Source organism: Heteronotia binoei, chromosome 4 (assembly GCF_032191835.1).
Source record: "Heteronotia binoei isolate CCM8104 ecotype False Entrance Well chromosome 4, APGP_CSIRO_Hbin_v1, whole genome shotgun sequence".
NCBI lineage: Eukaryota > Metazoa > Chordata > Lepidosauria > Squamata > Gekkonidae > Heteronotia > Heteronotia binoei.
This window is the reverse complement of record NC_083226.1, coordinates 184,598,794-184,624,150: the sequence shown is the minus strand read 5'-3', so window position 1 is coordinate 184,624,150 and position 25,357 is coordinate 184,598,794. Positions and strand designations below refer to the sequence as shown.

The 25,357-nt window shown below is 48.9% G+C and overlaps 1 protein-coding gene across 1 annotated transcript; it reads left to right on the top strand.

The window, feature by feature from the left end:
• Positions 1-3,600: 3,600 nt before the first annotated feature.
• Positions 3,601-25,000, top strand: LOC132570207 (zinc finger protein 239-like; the record flags this gene model as incomplete). Its single annotated transcript, XM_060236638.1, has 3 exons — positions 3,601-4,339; positions 23,578-23,798; positions 24,938-25,000. Coding segments are annotated over 3 exons (1,023 nt in total), but the record flags the coding sequence as incomplete, so codon positions are not given.
• Between the last annotated feature and the right edge of the window lie 357 nt (positions 25,001-25,357).

Below are 25,357 nucleotides of genomic sequence, written 5' to 3'. Positions count from 1 at the left end.
TGCCTTGGGGATGACTTACTTGGTCTGACTACCTAGGGGCCTTTTCCTCTTGAATAGGCCTCTTCCACAGGCAGGAGCCCCCCACACTGGCAACCTCTTCCTTTGAGCACCAGCTGAGAACTGCCTTTCTTCCTGGTTAACTCAAATGCAAAGAACAAAAGAACTTCCTGCCGCTCTAGGAGGCTTTCCCCCTAGAGTTGCTGGTTTGGCTCTTGAAGGGAGCGGGGGTTGGAGGGAGGCTAGGCCAAAGCCTGCTTAACAGTTTCTTGTTCCCTCCCAACTAAGATGGCGTTTCTCCACAGGGGCCAAAGGTGAAAGTTTGAGAGCCAGTTTGGTGTAGTGGTTAACTGCGTGGACACTTATCTGGGGGAACCGGGTTGGATTCCCCACTCCTCCACTTGCACCTGGGGTCAGCCATAGCTCTCACACGGCTGTCCTTGAAAGAGCAGCTGCTGTAAGAGCACTCTCAGCCCCACCTACCTCACAGGCCGTTTGTTGTGGGGGGGGGAGGTAGAGGAGATTGTGACTGCTCTGAGATTCAGAGTATTGGGCGGGATATAAATCCAAAATGTTCTTCAAATTGCTGCCATTGTGATGAGGCTTGAATCAAAAGATTCAATAGCAATACACTGTTTTGAGGCCTGTCCCGCTACTGTGGCTCACTGGCAGAGCCTCTGCTTGGCACACAGGAGGTCCCAGGTTCTACCCCCAGCAGCATCTCTAGTTAAAAGGATCAGGTTGGAGGTGATGTGAAAAACCTCTACCTGAGACTGTGGAGAACTGCTGCCAGACTGAGCAGACAAGACTGACTTCAGTGGACCAAGGGTCTAATTCCGTAGCAGGCAGCTTCATGTGTTTCAGTGTGTGTGTACTCGCCCAGGGGCAACTGAGGCCAGTGTTGTGGCCATCCCTCAACCGGAGAAGGTGCCCTGGCTTGAGCCAAAGGGGATGAGAACCCTCAGAAATCCTTATTTCTCTGTGGCTGAACTTTACAACACACCTGCCTGTGATCTGGAAACGGTCATGTCTAGAACCGAAGCCTGGGTCTCCCTGAGTCCTCACTCTTTGTACCCAAGCAGCACCCAGTTCAGTGGGCACATGAGGAGAGTGTGCACAAGTAATGCAGACCCTCTTTTAAGACATATAAAAGTTCATTAAAGAACATAAGAGAAGCCATGTTGGATCAGGCCAATGGTCCATCCAGTCCAACACTCTTTGTCACACAGTGGCCAAAATACACACACACACTGTGGCTAATAGCCACTGATGGACCTCTGCTCCATATTTTTATCCAATCCGCTCTTGAAGCTGGCTATGCTTGTAGCTGCCACCACCTCCTTTTAACTAAGACATCGCTAAACAGCACAGTTTCTGCACCTCGGTAACAAAAAAAGAAGAAAAGCTAGTTGCACTGGCTTCCAGGCTACGAGTATCAGTTTCCAGAAGTTGAGCAAGACAGGATTCTTTGGTCCAAGGTCCGGGCTCCAGAAGCCAAGCAAGGCAGAGTTGGTGGCTTAGCATCTTTCGTACACATTGTATCCATGCTTGACAGCCTCTCTTGGCTGGCTTTATAGCCCATGGCTAAGGATCATACTTGCAGCTAGGTGCCTGGGAGCAATCCTGCAACTACCTATCTTTGTTATCAGCAAGCAGCTGGCATCAGGCCAGGAGACAGCGCACTTTGCCGTCTTGTCCGTAGTTCTGTTCTCAGCCTCCGTCTACAACGCTCTAATTTTGTGGGGATACTGGAAGGCTGGGGACAGCCAATTGAGGGTCACCTGCTGAGGGTTTCGGTGACTCTGCCCTAGCTGTTACCTGTGAATCCTGACAAGCCTGGAGCTCATATTCCTTCTGGTCAGCCGGCTGGCTACAGGGGGCTCCTGTTGTACTGAGGAGTCCTCAGTGCTGCTGAGCCCTGGTTGACCCACAACACCGGCTAAACTATCTAATACATGAAATATTTTGTATTAGATGACAACTCTTGTTGTAGCATGAATATACCAGCTGTAGCCTAAGTTACTCTACATAAAACTGTCCATCATGATGAAGCAGGATAATATCAAGCTGTACCAGCATGGCTTCCCTCTGATCTATACCCATAGTATACATTCTACCTTTACCTCAGGTGGTCCTAACGACCCAATAAAGGGCCCTTCTTGATGGAATCTTCCAGAGTTTGTCAACACCCTCTGAATGCCACCTCCCTCCTGGTTACACTACTGGTTACAGGTTCTCATGATTAACCAATTGCCACATTCTGTAGTCTGGCCCTGAAAAAGATAATGCTGCAGAGAGACACAAATCGAAAACACCTGAAAGTTGGACCAGGTGACTTAATAATCACATTAGCCCTTGGGGAGGGGGTGCTTTGCCTCAGAGATCCGTATTCCTTATAGCCAGTTTGGTGTAGTCGGTAAGTGAGTGGACCTTTATCTGGGAGAACCAGCTTTGATGCTCCATTCTTCCAGGTTAAACTGTTGGAGTTACCTTGGGTCATTCTTAACTCTGTCAGAGTTGTTCTCTCAAGAGCATTTTCTGTCAGAGCTCTCTCAGCCCCACAATCTCACAGGGCGTGTGTTATGGGGAGGGGAAGGAAAAGGAGATTGTAAGCTGCTCTGTGACTCCTTCGGGTAGTGAATGGCAGGGTTTAAATCCAATCTCCTCCTCCTCTTCTTCTTCACTTTGATCTTGACCACGCCTTCATCCTTCCAGAAGAATTTTTACTCTTGACTTTCTTTCCTTTCCCATATAAGAATGATCAGTCTCTTTCTCTCTCTCTCTCTCTTCCTGCAAAAGAAATGAGAAGTATAAGAAAGACAGTGGTGGAAACAGACCATGGCTTTGCATCCAAAGAAAGGCTGGAGAGTTCAACAAGAGGATCCGAAGAGCATATTTCCTTCCCAAATGAGCTGGCTGAGAGTGAGTATCCTTTATGGTTATGTGAAGGGAAGAGGCAAGGGAAAACCACAGAGGATTTCTGGTTTACTTCTGAGCAACAATCATAAAGCCCTCTGAGTAATGAGGGAGAGAGGGAGGGCGGCCTTCTGGGGCCTGAAATCTGGAGGTGCAGAAACTCATTCTGGGCAAGAGCTCTGCTGTGGCTCTTGAGGGAGTGTGAGGTATCCTTCAATACTAGATATTCTGGGGAAAGTTGATTAAGATCAGTCAAGCTGGATGAGGCCAAGGGGCCGTCAATCCTTTCCTTATGCAGTGACATAGATGCCTTTGGACCTTACAAACATCCCAGGTACTAAAAGGGCCTCTCTATTTATTACAGCAGAGGATGATCAGAGAAATGAGGAGGACGAGGAACTTCATCAGCAAATGCCAGTCAGAGTTAAAAATGAAGACTTGAAAGGAAATGTCAGTTATCAAGGCCTACCTCAGAGAAAGTACGATGGCCATATGGCTGAGAATCAAGATGGAACAAAGTGTAACATAACTAAGCACAGGATAATGAAGGCAAGTCAATCCGTTCAGTGTGAAAAGTACTTTAGATCGCAGCTCCTTGTGGACCAAGGAACCCACACAGGGGAGAAACCATTTGAATGCTCAGAGTGCGGGAAAAGATTCAGTCGGAGTGACACTCTCCAACGGCATCAAGTAACCCACACAGGGGAGAAACATTTTGAATGCACAGAGTGTGGAAAGAGATTCAGTCAGAGTAGTCGTCTTCAAGAGCATCAAAGAACCCACACAGGAGAGAAACCATTCAAATGCATGGAGTGTGGAAAGAGCTTCAGTCGGAGTACCAGTCTTCAAGAGCATCAAAGAACTCACACAGAGCAGAAACCATTTGAATGTACAGAGTGTGGGAAGAGATTCAGTCGGAGTAGCAGTCTTAAAGAGCATCAAAGGACCCACACAGGGGAGAAACCATTTGAATGCACAGAGTGTGGGAAGAGATTCAGTCGGAGTAGCAGTCTTCAAGAGCATCAAAGAACCCACACAGGGGAGAAACCTTTTGAATGCTCGGAATGTGGAGAAACATTCAGTAGAGTTGGGTATCTTCAACGGCACCAAAGAACCCACACAGGGGAGAAACCTTTTGAATGTTCAGAGTGTGGAAAGAGATTTAGTAAGAGCGGCACTCTACGAATCCACCAGAGAATCCACACAGAGGAGAAACCGTTCGAATGCTCAGAGTGTGGAAAAAAATTTAGTACGAGTGGGTATCTTCAGCTGCACCAAAGAACCCACACAGGGGAGAAACCTTTTGAATGTTCAGAGTGTGGAAAGAGATTCAGTTGGAGTGGCACTCTGCAAATCCACCAGAGAACGCACACGGGGGTGAAACCTTATGAATGCTCAGGGTGTGGAAAGAGATTTAGTAAGAGTGGTACTTTGCGAATCCACCAGAAAACCCACACAGTGGAGAAACCTTTTGAATGCTCAGAGTGTGGGAAGAGATTCAGTTGGAGTGGGGGTCTCCAACGGCATCAAGTAACCCACACGGGAGAGAAACCTTTTGAATGCACAGAGTGTGGAAAGAGATTCAGTCAGAGTAGCAGTCTTGAAGACCATCAAAGAACCCACACAGGGGAGAAACCTTTTGAATGCTCTGAGTGTGGGAAGAGATTTAGTACGAGTGGGCATCTTCAACGGCACCAAACAATTCACACAGGGGAGAAACCTTTTCAATGCTCAGAGTGTGGGAAGAGATTCAGTTGGAGTGGCGGTCTCCAACGGCATCAAGTAACACACACAGGAGAGAAACATTTTGAATGCACAGAGTGTGGAAAGAGATTCGGTCACAGTAGCAGTCTTCAAGACCATCAAAGAACACACACAGGGGAGAAACCTTTTGAATGCTCAGAGTGTGGGAAGAGATTCAGTCGGAGCCGCAGTCTTCAACGGCACCAAACAATCCACACGGGAGAAATCTTTTGAATGCTCAGAGTGTGGGAAGAGATTCAGTTGGAGTAGTAGTCTTCGAGAGCATCAAAGAACTCACACAGGGGAGAAACCTTTCGAATGCACAGAGTGTGGAAAGAGATTCAGTAACAGTAGCAGTCTTCAGCGGCACCAAACAATCCACACAGGGGAGAAACCTTTTGAATGCTCAGAGTGTGGGAAGAGATTCAGTTGGAGTAGCCGTCTTCAAGAGCATCAAAGAACCCACACAGGGGAGAAAACTTTTGAATGCTCACTCAAGATCATCAAGTAACCCACACAGGGGAGAAACCTTTTGAATGTTCAGAGTGTGGGAAGAGATTCAGTCGGAGTGACACTCTCCAACGGCATCAAGTAACCCACACGGGAGAGAAACCTTTTGAATGCACAGAGTGTGGAAAGATTCAGTTGGAGTGGCATTCTTCAACAGCATCTAAGAACCCATACGGGGAGAAACCCTTTTAATTCTCAGAGTGTGGAAAGAGATTCATTTGGAGTGGCCATTGTTCACCAGACCTAAGAACCCACAGGAAGAAACGTTTTGAGTGCTCAGAGAGATTGATTAACGATAGGAGACTGATTAGCAATAAAAGTCTTCAGTGGCAATACAGAGGAAAAATGCTCAGAATGTGCAGTTTAATTCAGCATAGAAATCTTATAAAGAGAAACGGTGAAAATGCTTACCCCATAAAAAGGACTTTCTTCATATTTTACACCTAAAAGACAACTACTCTTCCTATAAAACATTAGAATCATAGAGGTGGAAGGGACCTCCTGCACAATGCAGGAAGTTCGGAATACCGCCCCCTAAATTCACAGGATCCTCATTGCTGTCAGATGGCCATCCAGCCTCTCTTTAAAAATCTCCAAGGATGGATAGCCCACCACCTCCTGAGGAAGCCTGTTTCATTTAGGTAGGAAAAATCCAATGCATGGCTATAGGACGGGGGAGACATGTCTTAGCAGTAGTATGTGCGAAAAGGATCTAGGGGTCTTAGTGGAACATACTCTGACTCATGTAAGACCCCTCTTCACACATACTACCGTACTGCTAAGAAAAGTCTCCGCCGTCCTATAACCATGTATTGGATTTTTCCTACTTAAATGGAACAGGCTTCCTCAGGAGGCGGTGGGCTCTCCTTCCTTGGAGGTTTTTAAACAGAGGCTAGATGGCCACCTGATAGCGATGAGGATCCTGTGAATTTAGGGGGAGGTTTTTGTGAGTTTCCTGCATTGTGAAGGAGGTTGAACTAGATGATCCTGGAGGTCCCTTCCAACTTTTCCTACTTAAATACAGAACTTTACATTTATAGTGCAGGGGTGGCCAACGATAGCTCTCCAGATGTTTTTCCCCTACAACTCCCACCAGCCATGCTGGCTGGGGCTGATGGAAGTTGTAGGCAAAAAACATCTGGAGAGCTACTGTGGGCCACCTCTGGTATAGGGGTTAGGACTCTAATCGGGAGAACTGGGTTTGATTCCCCACTCCACATGCAGCTGCTGGGTGACCTTGGGTCAGCTGCAGTTCTCTGAGATGTTCTCTCAAGAGCAGTTCTTTTTCTTTCCATTTCCATTTTTATTAAATTTATATTACATAACGCATCATGCAATAAAAACACAAAACAAAAATGTCTGCCATGAAAACGTGAAAGCAAAAGGCTCTAGGGCCAGCCCTTGACGTGATTTTCCAGTGCGCAATCCAATGCCCCCTTGCTGGGCAAGACAGCCCTCCACCACCACGGGGACTGGAGGGGCTCCAGCAGCACAGCACGCCTACCCAAGGGAACGCAAGGCTGTCCTAAAATCTTGTCTTCTCGGGGTCACCAGAAGTGGTTTTTTAAGAGACCCGTTGGGTTGGCAGGGTTGGTGGGCGCACTGCAGGGCCTCAGGCCTCCGCGGGGCATGGGGGGTTTCCTGACCCTGCCAAAACTGAGCCCCACCTCAACTGGCAGCGTCTCAGCCCAAGGTCTTTCCCATCACCCCTGACACACACAAACCCCTGGGTCCGTTTAAACTGGGAATTCCAGGAATTGAACTTGGGGACCTTCCTGACTGTTAGAGCGGTTCCTCAGTGGAACAGGCTTCCTCCTTGGGAGGTGGTGGGCTCTCCTTCCTTGGAGGTTTTTCAACAGAGGCTGGATGGCCATCTGACAGCAATGCGGATCCTGTGAATTTAGGGGGAGGTATTCATGAGTTTCCTGCATTGTGCAGGGGGTTGGACTAGATGACCGTGGAGGTCCCTTCCAATGCTATGATTCTATGACCACCTGCGTGCCAAGCAGATGCTGTGCAGCTCACCCACTGCCCCTCCCCTGTGATGTGTTCCTGAGGACTGGAAGGTAGCTAATGTCACCCCCATGTTTTGAAAGGGTTCCAGAGGAGATCCAGGAAGTAACAGGCCAGTCAGTCTGACTTCAATACCAGCAAAGTTGGTGGAAACCATTATTGAAGAGAATTAGTAGGTGCATGATGAACAAAAATTATTGAGGAAGACTCAGCATGGGTTCTGTAAGGGAAGATCTTGTCTCACTAACCTGTTAAGAGTTCTTTGAGAGGGTGAACAAACATATGGACAAAGGGGACCCAATAGATGTTATATACCTTGACTTCCAGAACGCTTTTGATAAAGTTCCTCATCAAAGGCTCCTAAGAAAACTCAAGAGTCATGGGATAAAAGGACAAGTCCTCTTGTGGATCAAAAGGAAAGGAAAGGTCCCCTGTGCGAGCACCAGTCCTTTCCGACTCTGGGGTGACGTTGCTTTCACAGTGTTTCTACGGCAGATTTCTTATGGGGTGGTTTGCCTTTGCCTTTCCCAGTCTTCTACACATTCCGCCCAGCAAGCTGGGTACTCATTTTACTGACCTGGGAAGGATGGAAGTCTGAGTCAACCTCAAGCCGGCTACCTGAAAACCCAGCTTCCGCCGGGGATTGAACTCAGGTCGTGAGCAGAGCTTAGGACTGCAGTACTGCAGCTTTAACACTCTGTGCCACGGGGATCAGATCAAAAAGTGGCGAATTAATAGAGAGTGAGTATAAGTGGGCAATTTTCTCAGTGGACGGTGGTAAGCAGTGGGGTGCCGCAGGGCTCTGTACTGTGTCCGATACTTTTTAACTTGTTCATTAATGATTTGGAGTTGGAAGTAAGCAGTGATATGGCTAAGTTTGCGGATGACACTAAATTGTTCAGGGTGGTGAGAACCAGAGAGGATTGTGAGGCACTCCAAAGGGATCTGTCGAGGCTGGGCGAGTGGGCGTCAACGTGGCAGATGAGGTTCAATGTGGCTAAGTGCAAGGTAATGCATATTGGGGCCAAAAATCCTGACGATAACTACAAGCTGATGGGGTGTGACTTGGAGACAACTGACTGAGAGAGATCTTGGGGTCATGGTAGAGAACTCACTGAAAATGTCAAGACAGTGTGCGTCTGCAATAAAAAAGGCCAACGCCATGCTGGGAATTATTAGGAAGGGAATTGAAAACAAATCAGCCAGTATCATAATGCCCCTGCATATATCGATGGTGCGGTCTCATTTGGAGTAATGTGTGCAGTTCTAATCGCCGCACCTCAAAAAATATAGCATTGGAGAAAGTCCAAAAAAGGGCAACTAGAATGATTAAAGGGCTGGAACACTTTCCCTATGAATAATGGTTGAAACGCTTGGGGCTCTTTAGCTTGGAGAAATGTCAACTGAGGGGTGACATGATAGAGGTTTACAAGATAATGCATGGGATGGAGAAAGTAGAGAAAGAAGTACTTTTCTCCCTTTCTCACAATACAAGAACTCGTGGGCATTCGATGAAATTGCTGAGCAGACAGGTTAAAACGGATAAAAGGAAGTACTTCTTCACCCAAAGGGTGATTAACATGTGGAATTCACTGCCACAGGAGGTGGTGGCGGCCACAAGCATAGCCACCTTCAAGAGGGGGTTAGATAAAAATATGGAGCAGAGGTCCATCAGTGGCTATTAGCCACAGTGTATATATGTGTGTGTGTGTGTGTGTGTATAAATTTTTTTGGCCACTGTGTGACAACAGTGTTGGACTGGATGGGCCATTGGCCTGATCTAACATGGCTTTTCTTATGTTCTTATCTCACTACTTTAATTTGGAAAGGTATCTGCATTAGGGTTGCTAACAGGCCTGAAAGGGTGGGGGGGGGGGATCCTGTCTTTTCCCCAGAGGCTTTGTGGGTGGGAATGGGCATCTGAAGAGATAAATAACAGCCTCTGTTAAAGGGAGAGAATGCTTTTTCCCCCTTCGGGCAGTGAGCAACCCTAGAAAACAAAACTCAGTTTAGGAAGGGGCACAGCTCAGATTAAAGATGATTATTTGCATCAGGCAAATCAGACGTGTTTTCTATGTTCAGCAGGTTTTTAATGAGTTGGTCTTCATTAAATGCACAGGAGGCTTGGAAGGACTTTGAGTGCCCTTTAGCAGGTCAGATAGATCCAAGTGGCAGCCGTGTTGGTCTGAAGCAGTTGAACAAAGCAGGAGTCAAGTTTCAGCTTCATGACCAACCAGTTTTTATTGAGAACGTCAGCTTTCCTGTGCTCTTAAGCCCACTTCATTAGACGAGGAATCCAGCACAGTGAGCAAAGCCCTACAGAGCAGAACAGAGCCATACAGAGCTGGTAGGCAGTGGCCCAGAATGCACCATTGTACAGATTTAAGAACCAATGACAATGAAGTAAAATTATCTGGTAGGCAGTGGTTTAGAATGTAAAATGGTACAATGACAGAATACTAGAATTAACAAATTGAGCAAACCTTTGATCTGAGTAGCATGAGCATGCGTAAGCAACAAAACAGCAGTATGTCAAAATGTGAGATTGTCTGTCAATGACAATGGGAGACGGGTTCAATATATGTAATGGGATAAGCAAACAAAGTCCCTGTTTGAGTGTGTCAATGCAGCTAAAAGAGAAACACATTGGATAGTGATGTTCTTGTCCACCTAATTTACTTTTTCAGGCTAACAGACCTTGCCAGATAGCTTTAAGGACTGATTTTTTTGGGGGGGGAGGGGGAGCCCTTATTCAAAGAGATATGTTAGATAGGTGTGGAAATCTCATGACTTTTGCATTTATTTATTTCTAAGTGGGCAGGGACTTGGGATGCATCTCATTCCCCCCCACACACAAACTGTTTCAAATTTCCCTTTCCTGAAAGACCTCCTTTTCTCATGCTTCCTTCTCTCCTTCCCACCCCATAGCCAACCTATATTTTCTGCCCCGCCTGTCTTCAGCTTTCCAGTTTGGTATAGTGGTGAAGTGCACGGACTCTTATCTGGAAGAACCGGGTTTGATTCCCCACTCCTCCACTTGCACCTGTTGGAATGGCCTTGGGTCATCCATAGCTCTCACAGGAGTTGTCCTTGAAAGGGCAGCTGCTGTGAAAGCCCTCTCAGCCCCACCCGCCTCACAGGGTGTCTGTTGTGAGGGAGGACGGTAAAAGAGATTGTGAGTCACTCTGAGATTCAGAGTATAGGACAGGGTATAAATATCTTCTTCCTTCCTCTTTCCCCATTCAGCATCCTCTACCTTGGAAAAGTAAAGTCCAGTTCTGAGCTGCCGGCCACTAGGTCAGGCCCTCCAGGACTTTGTGGGGAGAGGGACCTCACTTTCCCCTCTGAGCCAGTTTGGTATAGTGCAGGGGTGGCCAACGATAGCTCTCCAGATGTTTTTCCCCTACAACTCCCACCAGCCATGCTGGCTGGGGCTGATGGAAGTTGTAGGCAAAAAACATCTGGAGAGCTACTGTGGGCCACCTCTGGTATAGGGGTTAGGACTCTAATCGGGAGAACTGGGTTTGATTCCCCACTCCACATGCAGCTGCTGGGTGACCTTGGGTCAGCTGCAGTTCTCTGAGATGTTCTCTCAAGAGCAGTTCTTTTTCTTTCCATTTCCATTTTTATTAAATTTATATTACATAACGCATCATGCAATAAAAACACAAAACAAAAATGTCTGCCATGAAAACGTGAAAGCAAAAGGCTCTAGGGCCAGCCCTTGACGTGATTTTCCAGTGCGCAATCCAATGCCCCCTTGCTGGGCAAGACAGCCCTCCACCACCACGGGGACTGGAGGGGCTCCAGCAGCACAGCACGCCTACCCAAGGGAACGCAAGGCTGTCCTAAAATCTTGTCTTCTCGGGGTCACCAGAAGTGGTTTTTTAAGAGACCCGTTGGGTTGGCAGGGTTGGTGGGCGCACTGCAGGGCCTCAGGCCTCCGCGGGGCATGGGGGGTTTCCTGACCCTGCCAAAACTGAGCCCCACCTCAACTGGCAGCGTCTCAGCCCAAGGTCTTTCCCATCACCCCTGACACACACAAACCCCTGGGTCCGTTTAAACTGGGAATTCCAGGAATTGAACTTGGGGACCTTCCTGACTGTTAGAGCGGTTCCTCAGTGGAACAGGCTTCCTCCTTGGGAGGTGGTGGGCTCTCCTTCCTTGGAGGTTTTTCAACAGAGGCTGGATGGCCATCTGACAGCAATGCGGATCCTGTGAATTTAGGGGGAGGTATTCATGAGTTTCCTGCATTGTGCAGGGGGTTGGACTAGATGACCGTGGAGGTCCCTTCCAATGCTATGATTCTATGACCACCTGCGTGCCAAGCAGATGCTGTGCAGCTCACCCACTGCCCCTCCCCTGTGATGTGTTCCTGAGGACTGGAAGGTAGCTAATGTCACCCCCATGTTTTGAAAGGGTTCCAGAGGAGATCCAGGAAGTAACAGGCCAGTCAGTCTGACTTCAATACCAGCAAAGTTGGTGGAAACCATTATTGAAGAGAATTAGTAGGTGCATGATGAACAAAAATTATTGAGGAAGACTCAGCATGGGTTCTGTAAGGGAAGATCTTGTCTCACTAACCTGTTAAGAGTTCTTTGAGAGGGTGAACAAACATATGGACAAAGGGGACCCAATAGATGTTATATACCTTGACTTCCAGAACGCTTTTGATAAAGTTCCTCATCAAAGGCTCCTAAGAAAACTCAAGAGTCATGGGATAAAAGGACAAGTCCTCTTGTGGATCAAAAGGAAAGGAAAGGTCCCCTGTGCGAGCACCAGTCCTTTCCGACTCTGGGGTGACGTTGCTTTCACAGTGTTTCTACGGCAGATTTCTTATGGGGTGGTTTGCCTTTGCCTTTCCCAGTCTTCTACACATTCCGCCCAGCAAGCTGGGTACTCATTTTACTGACCTGGGAAGGATGGAAGTCTGAGTCAACCTCAAGCCGGCTACCTGAAAACCCAGCTTCCGCCGGGGATTGAACTCAGGTCGTGAGCAGAGCTTAGGACTGCAGTACTGCAGCTTTAACACTCTGTGCCACGGGGATCAGATCAAAAAGTGGCGAATTAATAGAGAGTGAGTATAAGTGGGCAATTTTCTCAGTGGACGGTGGTAAGCAGTGGGGTGCCGCAGGGCTCTGTACTGTGTCCGATACTTTTTAACTTGTTCATTAATGATTTGGAGTTGGAAGTAAGCAGTGATATGGCTAAGTTTGCGGATGACACTAAATTGTTCAGGGTGGTGAGAACCAGAGAGGATTGTGAGGCACTCCAAAGGGATCTGTCGAGGCTGGGCGAGTGGGCGTCAACGTGGCAGATGAGGTTCAATGTGGCTAAGTGCAAGGTAATGCATATTGGGGCCAAAAATCCTGACGATAACTACAAGCTGATGGGGTGTGACTTGGAGACAACTGACTGAGAGAGATCTTGGGGTCATGGTAGAGAACTCACTGAAAATGTCAAGACAGTGTGCGTCTGCAATAAAAAAGGCCAACGCCATGCTGGGAATTATTAGGAAGGGAATTGAAAACAAATCAGCCAGTATCATAATGCCCCTGCATATATCGATGGTGCGGTCTCATTTGGAGTAATGTGTGCAGTTCTAATCGCCGCACCTCAAAAAATATAGCATTGGAGAAAGTCCAAAAAAGGGCAACTAGAATGATTAAAGGGCTGGAACACTTTCCCTATGAATAATGGTTGAAACGCTTGGGGCTCTTTAGCTTGGAGAAATGTCAACTGAGGGGTGACATGATAGAGGTTTACAAGATAATGCATGGGATGGAGAAAGTAGAGAAAGAAGTACTTTTCTCCCTTTCTCACAATACAAGAACTCGTGGGCATTCGATGAAATTGCTGAGCAGACAGGTTAAAACGGATAAAAGGAAGTACTTCTTCACCCAAAGGGTGATTAACATGTGGAATTCACTGCCACAGGAGGTGGTGGCGGCCACAAGCATAGCCACCTTCAAGAGGGGGTTAGATAAAAATATGGAGCAGAGGTCCATCAGTGGCTATTAGCCACAGTGTATATATGTGTGTGTGTGTGTGTGTGTATAAATTTTTTTGGCCACTGTGTGACAACAGTGTTGGACTGGATGGGCCATTGGCCTGATCTAACATGGCTTTTCTTATGTTCTTATCTCACTACTTTAATTTGGAAAGGTATCTGCATTAGGGTTGCTAACAGGCCTGAAAGGGTGGGGGGGGGGGATCCTGTCTTTTCCCCAGAGGCTTTGTGGGTGGGAATGGGCATCTGAAGAGATAAATAACAGCCTCTGTTAAAGGGAGAGAATGCTTTTTCCCCCTTCGGGCAGTGAGCAACCCTAGAAAACAAAACTCAGTTTAGGAAGGGGCACAGCTCAGATTAAAGATGATTATTTGCATCAGGCAAATCAGACGTGTTTTCTATGTTCAGCAGGTTTTTAATGAGTTGGTCTTCATTAAATGCACAGGAGGCTTGGAAGGACTTTGAGTGCCCTTTAGCAGGTCAGATAGATCCAAGCGGCAGCCGTGTTGGTCTGAAGCAGTTGAACAAAGCAGGAGTCAAGTTTCAGCTTCATGACCAACCAGTTTTTATTGAGAACGTCAGCTTTCCTGTGCTCTTAAGCCCACTTCATTAGACGAGGAATCCAGCACAGTGAGCAAAGCCCTACAGAGCAGAACAGAGCCATACAGAGCTGGTAGGCAGTGGCCCAGAATGCACCATTGTACAGATTTAAGAACCAATGACAATGAAGTAAAATTATCTGGTAGGCAGTGGTTTAGAATGTAAAATGGTACAATGACAGAATACTAGAATTAACAAATTGAGCAAACCTTTGATCTGAGTAGCATGAGCATGCGTAAGCAACAAAACAGCAGTATGTCAAAATGTGAGATTGTCTGTCAATGACAATGGGAGACGGGTTCAATATATGTAATGGGATAAGCAAACAAAGTCCCTGTTTGAGTGTGTCAATGCAGCTAAAAGAGAAACACATTGGATAGTGATGTTCTTGTCCACCTAATTTACTTTTTCAGGCTAACAGACCTTGCCAGATAGCTTTAAGGACTGATTTTTTTGGGGGGGGAGGGGGAGCCCTTATTCAAAGAGATATGTTAGATAGGTGTGGAAATCTCATGACTTTTGCATTTATTTATTTCTAAGTGGGCAGGGACTTGGGATGCATCTCATTCCCCCCCACACACAAACTGTTTCAAATTTCCCTTTCCTGAAAGACCTCCTTTTCTCATGCTTCCTTCTCTCCTTCCCACCCCATAGCCAACCTATATTTTCTGCCCCGCCTGTCTTCAGCTTTCCAGTTTGGTATAGTGGTGAAGTGCACGGACTCTTATCTGGAAGAACCGGGTTTGATTCCCCACTCCTCCACTTGCACCTGTTGGAATGGCCTTGGGTCATCCATAGCTCTCACAGGAGTTGTCCTTGAAAGGGCAGCTGCTGTGAAAGCCCTCTCAGCCCCACCCGCCTCACAGGGTGTCTGTTGTGAGGGAGGACGGTAAAAGAGATTGTGAGTCACTCTGAGATTCAGAGTATAGGACAGGGTATAAATATCTTCTTCCTTCCTCTTTCCCCATTCAGCATCCTCTACCTTGGAAAAGTAAAGTCCAGTTCTGAGCTGCCGGCCACTAGGTCAGGCCCTCCAGGACTTTGTGGGGAGAGGGACCTCACTTTCCCCTCTGAGCCAGTTTGGTATAGTGCAGGGGTGGCCAACGATAGCTCTCCAGATGTTTTTCCCCTACAACTCCCACCAGCCATGCTGGCTGGGGCTGATGGAAGTTGTAGGCAAAAAACATCTGGAGAGCTACTGTGGGCCACCTCTGGTATAGGGGTTAGGACTCTAATCGGGAGAACTGGGTTTGATTCCCCACTCCACATGCAGCTGCTGGGTGACCTTGGGTCAGCTGCAGTTCTCTGAGATGTTCTCTCAAGAGCAGTTCTTTTTCTTTCCATTTCCATTTTTATTAAATTTATATTACATAACGCATCATGCAATAAAAACACAAAACAAAAATGTCTGCCATGAAAACGTGAAAGCAAAAGGCTCTAGGGCCAGCCCTTGACGTGATTTTCCAGTGCGCAATCCAATGCCCCCTTGCTGGGCAAGACAGCCCTCCACCACCACGGGGACTGGAGGGGCTCCAGCAGCACAGCACGCCTACCCAAGGGAACGCAAGGCTGTCCTAAAATCTTGTCTTCTCGGGGTCACCAGAAGTGGTTTTTTAAGAGACCCGTTGGGTTGGCAGGGTTGGTGGGCGCACTGCAGGGCCTCAGGCCTCCGCGGGGCATGGGGGGTTTCCTGACCCTGCCAAAACTGAGCCCCACCTCAACTGGCAGCGTCTCAGCCCAAGGTCTTTCCCATCACCCCTGACACACACAAACCCCTGGGTCCGTTTAAACTGGGAATTCCAGGAATTGAACTTGGGGACCTTCCTGACTGTTAGAGCGGTTCCTCAGTGGAACAGGCTTCCTCCTTGGGAGGTGGTGGGCTCTCCTTCCTTGGAGGTTTTTCAACAGAGGCTGGATGGCCATCTGACAGCAATGCGGATCCTGTGAATTTAGGGGGAGGTATTCATGAGTTTCCTGCATTGTGCAGGGGGTTGGACTAGATGACCGTGGAGGTCCCTTCCAATGCTATGATTCTATGACCACCTGCGTGCCAAGCAGATGCTGTGCAGCTCACCCACTGCCCCTCCCCTGTGATGTGTTCCTGAGGACTGGAAGGTAGCTAATGTCACCCCCATGTTTTGAAAGGGTTCCAGAGGAGATCCAGGAAGTAACAGGCCAGTCAGTCTGACTTCAATACCAGCAAAGTTGGTGGAAACCATTATTGAAGAGAATTAGTAGGTGCATGATGAACAAAAATTATTGAGGAAGACTCAGCATGGGTTCTGTAAGGGAAGATCTTGTCTCACTAACCTGTTAAGAGTTCTTTGAGAGGGTGAACAAACATATGGACAAAGGGGACCCAATAGATGTTATATACCTTGACTTCCAGAACGCTTTTGATAAAGTTCCTCATCAAAGGCTCCTAAGAAAACTCAAGAGTCATGGGATAAAAGGACAAGTCCTCTTGTGGATCAAAAGGAAAGGAAAGGTCCCCTGTGCGAGCACCAGTCCTTTCCGACTCTGGGGTGACGTTGCTTTCACAGTGTTTCTACGGCAGATTTCTTATGGGGTGGTTTGCCTTTGCCTTTCCCAGTCTTCTACACATTCCGCCCAGCAAGCTGGGTACTCATTTTACTGACCTGGGAAGGATGGAAGTCTGAGTCAACCTCAAGCCGGCTACCTGAAAACCCAGCTTCCGCCGGGGATTGAACTCAGGTCGTGAGCAGAGCTTAGGACTGCAGTACTGCAGCTTTAACACTCTGTGCCACGGGGATCAGATCAAAAAGTGGCGAATTAATAGAGAGTGAGTATAAGTGGGCAATTTTCTCAGTGGACGGTGGTAAGCAGTGGGGTGCCGCAGGGCTCTGTACTGTGTCCGATACTTTTTAACTTGTTCATTAATGATTTGGAGTTGGAAGTAAGCAGTGATATGGCTAAGTTTGCGGATGACACTAAATTGTTCAGGGTGGTGAGAACCAGAGAGGATTGTGAGGCACTCCAAAGGGATCTGTCGAGGCTGGGCGAGTGGGCGTCAACGTGGCAGATGAGGTTCAATGTGGCTAAGTGCAAGGTAATGCATATTGGGGCCAAAAATCCTGACGATAACTACAAGCTGATGGGGTGTGACTTGGAGACAACTGACTGAGAGAGATCTTGGGGTCATGGTAGAGAACTCACTGAAAATGTCAAGACAGTGTGCGTCTGCAATAAAAAAGGCCAACGCCATGCTGGGAATTATTAGGAAGGGAATTGAAAACAAATCAGCCAGTATCATAATGCCCCTGCATATATCGATGGTGCGGTCTCATTTGGAGTAATGTGTGCAGTTCTAATCGCCGCACCTCAAAAAATATAGCATTGGAGAAAGTCCAAAAAAGGGCAACTAGAATGATTAAAGGGCTGGAACACTTTCCCTATGAATAATGGTTGAAACGCTTGGGGCTCTTTAGCTTGGAGAAATGTCAACTGAGGGGTGACATGATAGAGGTTTACAAGATAATGCATGGGATGGAGAAAGTAGAGAAAGAAGTACTTTTCTCCCTTTCTCACAATACAAGAACTCGTGGGCATTCGATGAAATTGCTGAGCAGACAGGTTAAAACGGATAAAAGGAAGTACTTCTTCACCCAAAGGGTGATTAACATGTGGAATTCACTGCCACAGGAGGTGGTGGCGGCCACAAGCATAGCCACCTTCAAGAGGGGGTTAGATAAAAATATGGAGCAGAGGTCCATCAGTGGCTATTAGCCACAGTGTATATATGTGTGTGTGTGTGTGTGTGTATAAATTTTTTTGGCCACTGTGTGACAACAGTGTTGGACTGGATGGGCCATTGGCCTGATCTAACATGGCTTTTCTTATGTTCTTATCTCACTACTTTAATTTGGAAAGGTATCTGCATTAGGGTTGCTAACAGGCCTGAAAGGGTGGGGGGGGGGGATCCTGTCTTTTCCCCAGAGGCTTTGTGGGTGGGAATGGGCATCTGAAGAGATAAATAACAGCCTCTGTTAAAGGGAGAGAATGCTTTTTCCCCCTTCGGGCAGTGAGCAACCCTAGAAAACAAAACTCAGTTTAGGAAGGGGCACAGCTCAGATTAAAGATGATTATTTGCATCAGGCAAATCAGACGTGTTTTCTATGTTCAGCAGGTTTTTAATGAGTTGGTCTTCATTAAATGCACAGGAGGCTTGGAAGGACTTTGAGTGCCCTTTAGCAGGTCAGATAGATCCAAGCGGCAGCCGTGTTGGTCTGAAGCAGTTGAACAAAGCAGGAGTCAAGTTTCAGCTTCATGACCAACCAGTTTTTATTGAGAACGTCAGCTTTCCTGTGCTCTTAAGCCCACTTCATTAGACGAGGAATCCAGCACAGTGAGCAAAGCCCTACAGAGCAGAACAGAGCCATACAGAGCTGGTAGGCAGTGGCCCAGAATGCACCATTGTACAGATTTAAGAACCAATGACAATGAAGTAAAATTATCTGGTAGGCAGTGGTTTAGAATGTAAAATGGTACAATGACAGAATACTAGAATTAACAAATTGAGCAAACCTTTGATCTGAGTAGCATGAGCATGCGTAAGCAACAAAACAGCAGTATGTCAAAATGTGAGATTGTCTGTCAATGACAATGGGAGACGGGTTCAATATATGTAATGGGATAAGCAAACAAAGTCCCTGTTTGAGTGTGTCAATGCAGCTAAAAGAGAAACACATTGGATAGTGATGTTCTTGTCCACCTAATTTACTTTTTCAGGCTAACAGACCTTGCCAGATAGCTTTAAGGACTGATTTTTTTGGGGGGGAGGGGGAGCCCTTATTCAAAGAGATATGTTAGATAGGTGTGGAAATCTCATGACTTTTGCATTTATTTATTTCTAAGTGGGCAGGGACTTGGGATGCATCTCATTCCCCCCCACACACAAACTGTTTCAAATTTCCCTTTCCTGAAAGACCTCCTTTTCTCATGCTTCCTTCTCTCCTTCCCACCCCATAGCCAACCTATATTTTCTGCCCCGCCTGTCTTCAGCTTTCCAGTTTGGTATAGTGGTGAAGTGCACGGACTCTTATCTGGAAGAACCGGGTTTGATTCCCCACTCCTCCACTTGCACCTGTTGGAATGGCCTTGGGTCATCCATAGCTCTCACAGGAGTTGTCCTTGAAAGGGCAGCTGCTGTGAAAGCCCTCTCAGCCCCACCCGCCTCACAGGGTGTCTGTTGTGAGGGAGGACGGTAAAAGAGATTGTGAGTCACTCTGAGATTCAGAGTATAGGACAGGGTATAAATATCTTCTTCCTTCCTCTTTCCCCATTCAGCATCCTCTACCTTGGAAAAGTAAAGTCCAGTTCTGAGCTGCCGGCCACTAGGTCAGGCCCTCCAGGACTTTGTGGGGAAAGGGACCTCACTTTCCCCTCTGAGCCAGTTTGGTATAGTGCAGGGGTGGCCAACGATAGCTCTCCAGATGTTTTTCCCCTACAACTCCCACCAGCCATGCTGGCTGGGGCTGATGGAAGTTGTAGGCAAAAAACATCTGGAGAGCTACTGTGGGCCACCTCTGGTATAGGGGTTAGGACTCTAATCGGGAGAACTGGGTTTGATTCCCCACTCCACATGCAGCTGCTGGGTGACCTTGGGTCAGCTGCAGTTCTCTGAGATGTTCTCTCAAGAGCAGTTCTTTTTCTTTCCATTTCCATTTTTATTAAATTTATATTACATAACGCATCATGCAATAAAAACACAAAACAAAAATGTCTGCCATGAAAACGTGAAAGCAAAAGGCTCTAGGGCCAGCCCTTGACGTGATTTTCCAGTGCGCAATCCAATGCCCCCTTGCTGGGCAAGACAGCCCTCCACCACCACGGGGACTGGAGGGGCTCCAGCAGCACAGCACGCCTACCCAAGGGAACGCAAGGCTGTCCTAAAATCTTGTCTTCTCGGGGTCACCAGAAGTGGTTTTTTAAGAGACCCGTTGGGTTGGCAGGGTTGGTGGGCGCACTGCAGGGCCTCAGGCCTCCGCGGGGCATGGGGGGTTTCCTGACCCTGCCAAAACTGAGCCCCACCTCAACTGGCAGCGTCTCAGCCCAAGGTCTTTCCCATCACCCCTGACACACACAAACCCCTGGGTCCGTTTAAACTGGGAATTCCAGGAATTGAACTTGGGGACCTTCCTGACTGTTAGAGCGGTTCCTCAGTGGAACAGGCTTCCTCCTTGGGAGGTGGTGGGCTCTCCTTCCTTGGAGGTTTTTCAACAGAGGCTGGATGGCCATCTGACAGCAATGCGGATCCTGTGAATTTAGGGGGAGGTATTCATGAGTTTCCTGCATTGTGCAGGGGGTTGGACTAGATGACCGTGGAGGTCCCTTCCAATGCTATGATTCTATGACCACCTGCGTGCCAAGCAGATGCTGTGCAGCTCACCCACTGCCCCTCCCCTGTGATGTGTTCCTGAGGACTGGAAGGTAGCTAATGTCACCCCCATGTTTTGAAAGGGTTCCAGAGGAGATCCAGGAAGTAACAGGCCAGTCAGTCTGACTTCAATACCAGCAAAGTTGGTGGAAACCATTATTGAAGAGAATTAGTAGGTGCATGATGAACAAAAATTATTGAGGAAGACTCAGCATGGGTTCTGTAAGGGAAGATCTTGTCTCACTAACCTGTTAAGAGTTCTTTGAGAGGGTGAACAAACATATGGACAAAGGGGACCCAATAGATGTTATATACCTTGACTTCCAGAACGCTTTTGATAAAGTTCCTCATCAAAGGCTCCTAAGAAAACTCAAGAGTCATGGGATAAAAGGACAAGTCCTCTTGTGGATCAAAAGGAAAGGAAAGGTCCCCTGTGCGAGCACCAGTCCTTTCCGACTCTGGGGTGACGTTGCTTTCACAGTGTTTCTACGGCAGATTTCTTATGGGGTGGTTTGCCTTTGCCTTTCCCAGTCTTCTACACATTCCGCCCAGCAAGCTGGGTACTCATTTTACTGACCTGGGAAGGATGGAAGTCTGAGTCAACCTCAAGCCGGCTACCTGAAAACCCAGCTTCCGCCGGGGATTGAACTCAGGTCGTGAGCAGAGCTTAGGACTGCAGTACTGCAGCTTTAACACTCTGTGCCACGGGGATCAGATCAAAAAGTGGCGAATTAATAGAGAGTGAGTATAAGTGGGCAATTTTCTCAGTGGACGGTGGTAAGCAGTGGGGTGCCGCAGGGCTCTGTACTGTGTCCGATACTTTTTAACTTGTTCATTAATGATTTGGAGTTGGAAGTAAGCAGTGATATGGCTAAGTTTGCGGATGACACTAAATTGTTCAGGGTGGTGAGAACCAGAGAGGATTGTGAGGCACTCCAAAGGGATCTGTCGAGGCTGGGCGAGTGGGCGTCAACGTGGCAGATGAGGTTCAATGTGGCTAAGTGCAAGGTAATGCATATTGGGGCCAAAAATCCTGACGATAACTACAAGCTGATGGGGTGTGACTTGGAGACAACTGACTGAGAGAGATCTTGAGAACATGGTAGAGAACTCACAGAAAATGTCAAGATAGTGTGCGACTGCAATAAAAAAGGCCAATGCTCTGCCGGGAATTATTAGGAAGGGAACTGAGAACAAATCAGCCAGTATCATAATGCCCCTGTATAAATCGATGCTGCAGCCTCATTTGGAGTACCGTGTACAATTCTGGTAATCACAGCTCCAGAAAGATATTACAGCATTGGAAAATGTGCAGAATAGGGCAATTAGAATGATTCAAAGGTTGGAACACTTTCCCTATGAAGAAAGGTTAAAGCGCTTGGGGCTTGTGGGCACTCAAATTGCTGAGTAGGTGGGTTAGAATGGATAAAAGGAAGCCCTTCTTCACCCAAAGGGGGATTAACACATGGATGAACATATGGAGCAGAGGTCCATCAGTGGCTATTAGCCACAAGGCATAGATGGAACTCTCTGTCTGGGGCAAGTGATGCTCTGTATTTTTGGTGCTTCGGAGAGGCAACAGTGCGAGGGCTTCTGGTGTCCTGGCCCCACTGATGGACCTCCTGGTGGCACCTGGTTTGTTGGCCACTGTGTGACAGAGTGTTGGACTGGATAGACCACTGGGCTGATCCTACATGGCTTCTCTTATGTTCTAATCTCTTTGGCAGGGATGCTCTGAATGCTTGGTGCTTGGTGGGGGGGCAACAGTGAGAGGGCTTCTAGTGTCCTGGCCCCAATGATAGACCTCCTGATGGCGCCTGGTTTGTTGGCCACTGTGTGACACAGAGTGTCGGACTGCATGGGCCATTGGCCTGATCCTACATGGCTTCTCGTATGTTCTTATGCAGGAACTCTTGAAGGTGCCTTATGCTGCCTCAGCCCCTCTGGTTTAATATTTTCTACTCAGACTCTGAATATTTCCTGGGTGTGTGTGTGTGTGTGTGTCAAAGTCTGAGTCGTATGCAGTTGTTGATTTTCTGGCATTTGGCGTAAAGGTGGGCACTTCCAGTGATAAACCAAAAAGTAGGGCTCTGTTCTAGGTGACAAGATGCCACCTGTTCTGCAAAGTGTGCTGGCACCCTGCCCTGTGAGAGTTGCCAACCTGCAGGTGGGGACTGGAGATCTCTCGGAATTACAAGGTATGTCCTGAGGACACAGATCCGTTCTCTCGGGGATAATGGCTGCTTTGGAGGGGGGGACTCTCTGGCATTAGACCCCACTGAGGTTCCTCCGTGGTCTCCGCAAATCTCGAAGAATTTCCCAACACAGAGTTGGCAGCCCTATCTGCCAGCCAAAAAGAAGTTCTTCACCCAAAGGGTGATTAACACGTTGAATTCACTGCCACAGGAGGTGGTGGCAGCTGCAAGTGCAGACAGCTTCAAGAGGGGATTAGATAAGTATCTGGAGCAGAGTTCCATCCATGGCTCTTAGCCACAGGGTATAAATGGAACTCTGTCTGAGGCAGTGATGCTCTGTATTCATGGTGCTTGGGGGGAATAGTGAGAGGGCTTCTAGTGTCCTGGCCCCAGTGGTGGACCTCCTGATGGCACCTGGGTTTGTTGGCCATTGTATGACACAGTGTGTTGGACTGGATGGGCCAGTTGTCCTGATCCAACTCTTATGTTCTTCTGTCTGGAGCAGTGATGCTCTGTATTCTTGGTGCTGGGGGGGGGGGGACAACAGCAGGAGGGATTCTGAGGTTCTGGCCCTGCTGGTGGACCTCCTGAAGGCCCCTGGGTTCTGGCCACTGCGTGACACAGAGTGTTGGACCGGATGGGCCACTGGGCTGATCCAACAGGGCTTATCTTATGTTATTCTGTCTGGGGCAGGGATTCTCTGTATTCTTGGTGCTGGGGGGGGGGGGACAACAGCAGGAGGGATTCTGAGGTTCTGGCCCTGCTGGTGGACCTCTTGAGGACCCCTGGGTTTTTTGGCCACTGTGTGACACAGAGTGTTGGAGTTGAGGGGCCAGTGGGCTGATGCAACAGGGCTTCTCTTATGTTCTTCTGTCTGGGGCAGGGATGTTCTGTATTCTTGGTGCTGGGGTGGGGGGCAACAGCAGGAGGGAAAGTGAGGTTCTGACACTGCTGGTGGACCTCATGAGGGCCCCTGGGTTTTGGCCACTGTCTGACACAGAGTGTTGGAGCGGATGGGCCACTGGGCTGCTCCAACAGGGCTTCCCTTATGTTCTTCTGTCTGGGGTAGTGATGCTCTGTATTCTTGGTGCTGGGGCGGGAGGCAACAGGGCTTCTCTTGGGTCCTTCCCCTGACCCGGCGAGGGCTGCAGCAGCAGCATCCAGCCACTGTCCATCTGCCCCTTCCTGCCCTGCAGCCTCCCCAGATCTGGTGCAGAAGAGCCCCCAAAGCCCTGAGCAGCAGCCGGAGCTCCTCTCGGCGCAGGAGACGGCGGGGCGCCCCTTGCCTCCCTCTGCAGCGCCGAGAGGGTTAAAGCCACCGAGTGGGCGGCTGGAGCGGCCGCGGGAGGACCGGGAAGGCGGGGAGGGGGCGGAGAAGGCTCTGCAGCCCGCGGAAGAGGAGCGGGAAGCCGCGGAGGTGGGTGGTCCTCCCGGGGGAGAGCTGGAGACCCCCCTGGAGGTTGGCAACCCCAGCAGGCAGCAGCAGCCGGAGGGTGTCGGGCAGGGGGCCTCGGAGGGGAGGCCCAGGCTGGCAGCTGCAGGGAGGGAGGGGGGGTTGCCAGCTCCCGGGCTGAAGGGCGGGAAGTCCCTGGGCATTTGGGGAGGGGGTGCATGGCGGGGAGGGCCAGCTGGCGGGGGAACCCGAGACGGGGACAGCCACCCCTCTCCCTCCTCCCCCCCAGAAAACTGGCCTCTGCCGGCGAGAGGTGGGTGGTCATCCCGGGGGGAGAGCTGGAGACCTCCCTGGAGGTTGGCAACCCCGTTTGCAATGGGGGGCGGGGGAGGGGAGTCTGGAAGGAAGCGCCTCCCTGCCCACACCTTGGCTCTGTCTGCAGCTAGAGACAAAGGGGCAGCTTGAGCTGGAGACAAATGGGGCTCAGTTTGGGGCCCCACATTTGAAGAAGGGTCCAGACCAGCTGGAAGGGCCCAGGGGAGGGCGACGAAGATGGGGAGGGGTCTGGAGACCCAGTCCTAGGAGGAAAGGTGGAAGGAGCTGGGCATGTTTAGCCTGGAGAGGAGGCGGCTGAGAGGTGATAGTATCACCATCTTCAAGGACTTGAAGGGCTGTCCTATAGAGGATTGTGTGGAATTGTTTTCTGTGGCCCCAGAAGGTACGACCAGAACCAGTGGGTAGAAATTAAATCAGAAGAGTTTCCGGCTGAACATTAGGAAGAACTTCCTGACCATTACATTGATTCCTCAGTGGAACAGGCTTCCTCCTCAGGAGGTGGTGGGCTCTCCTTCCTTGGAGGTTTTTAAACAGAGCCTAGATGGCCATCTCACAGCAATGAGGATCCTGTGAATTTAGGGGGAGGTGTTTGTGAATTTCCTGCATTGTGCAGGGCTGAACTAGACGTTCCTGGAGGTCTCTTCCAACTTTTCTTACTTAAATGCAGAAAGGAGGCCCAAGTGGGATCTAATGGGATGACTCATTCATGCTGATTGGCTGGCGGGAATGCCGACCACTTTGGCTTCCCCTGCAGTGGAGAATGCAGTGCTGTATCTCCATTCCCTTTGACTTTCCATGTCACTGTCTGTGACTTTGCTTTCCTCCAGGGAGACGCCGCTCTTCATACACAAGGCACTAAAGGCATCATTACCCGGTCAGAGGAGACCTGAGAGAAGGGGAAAGAGATGGAAGAGCAGAACCCAGAAGGACCTGGAACTGGCAAGGCAGCAACTGAAAGCCTCCATCCCACCCAAGCCGGGAGTGATGTTGAATTCTGGGAACCCCTGGTGACAGTTATCCATGATCAGCTCACTGCCATCTCAGATGCAGATTGCAGACGCTTCCGGCAATTCCGTTACCGGGAGGCCGATGGGCCGCGAGGGGTCTGCAGCCAGCTCCATGGACTTTGCAGCCAGTGGCTGAGGCCAGAGAGGCACACCAAGAAGCAGATCGTGGACCTGGTGATCCTGGAGCAGTTCCTGACTGTTCTGCCCCAGGAAATGCAGAGCTGGGTCAGAGGATGTGGG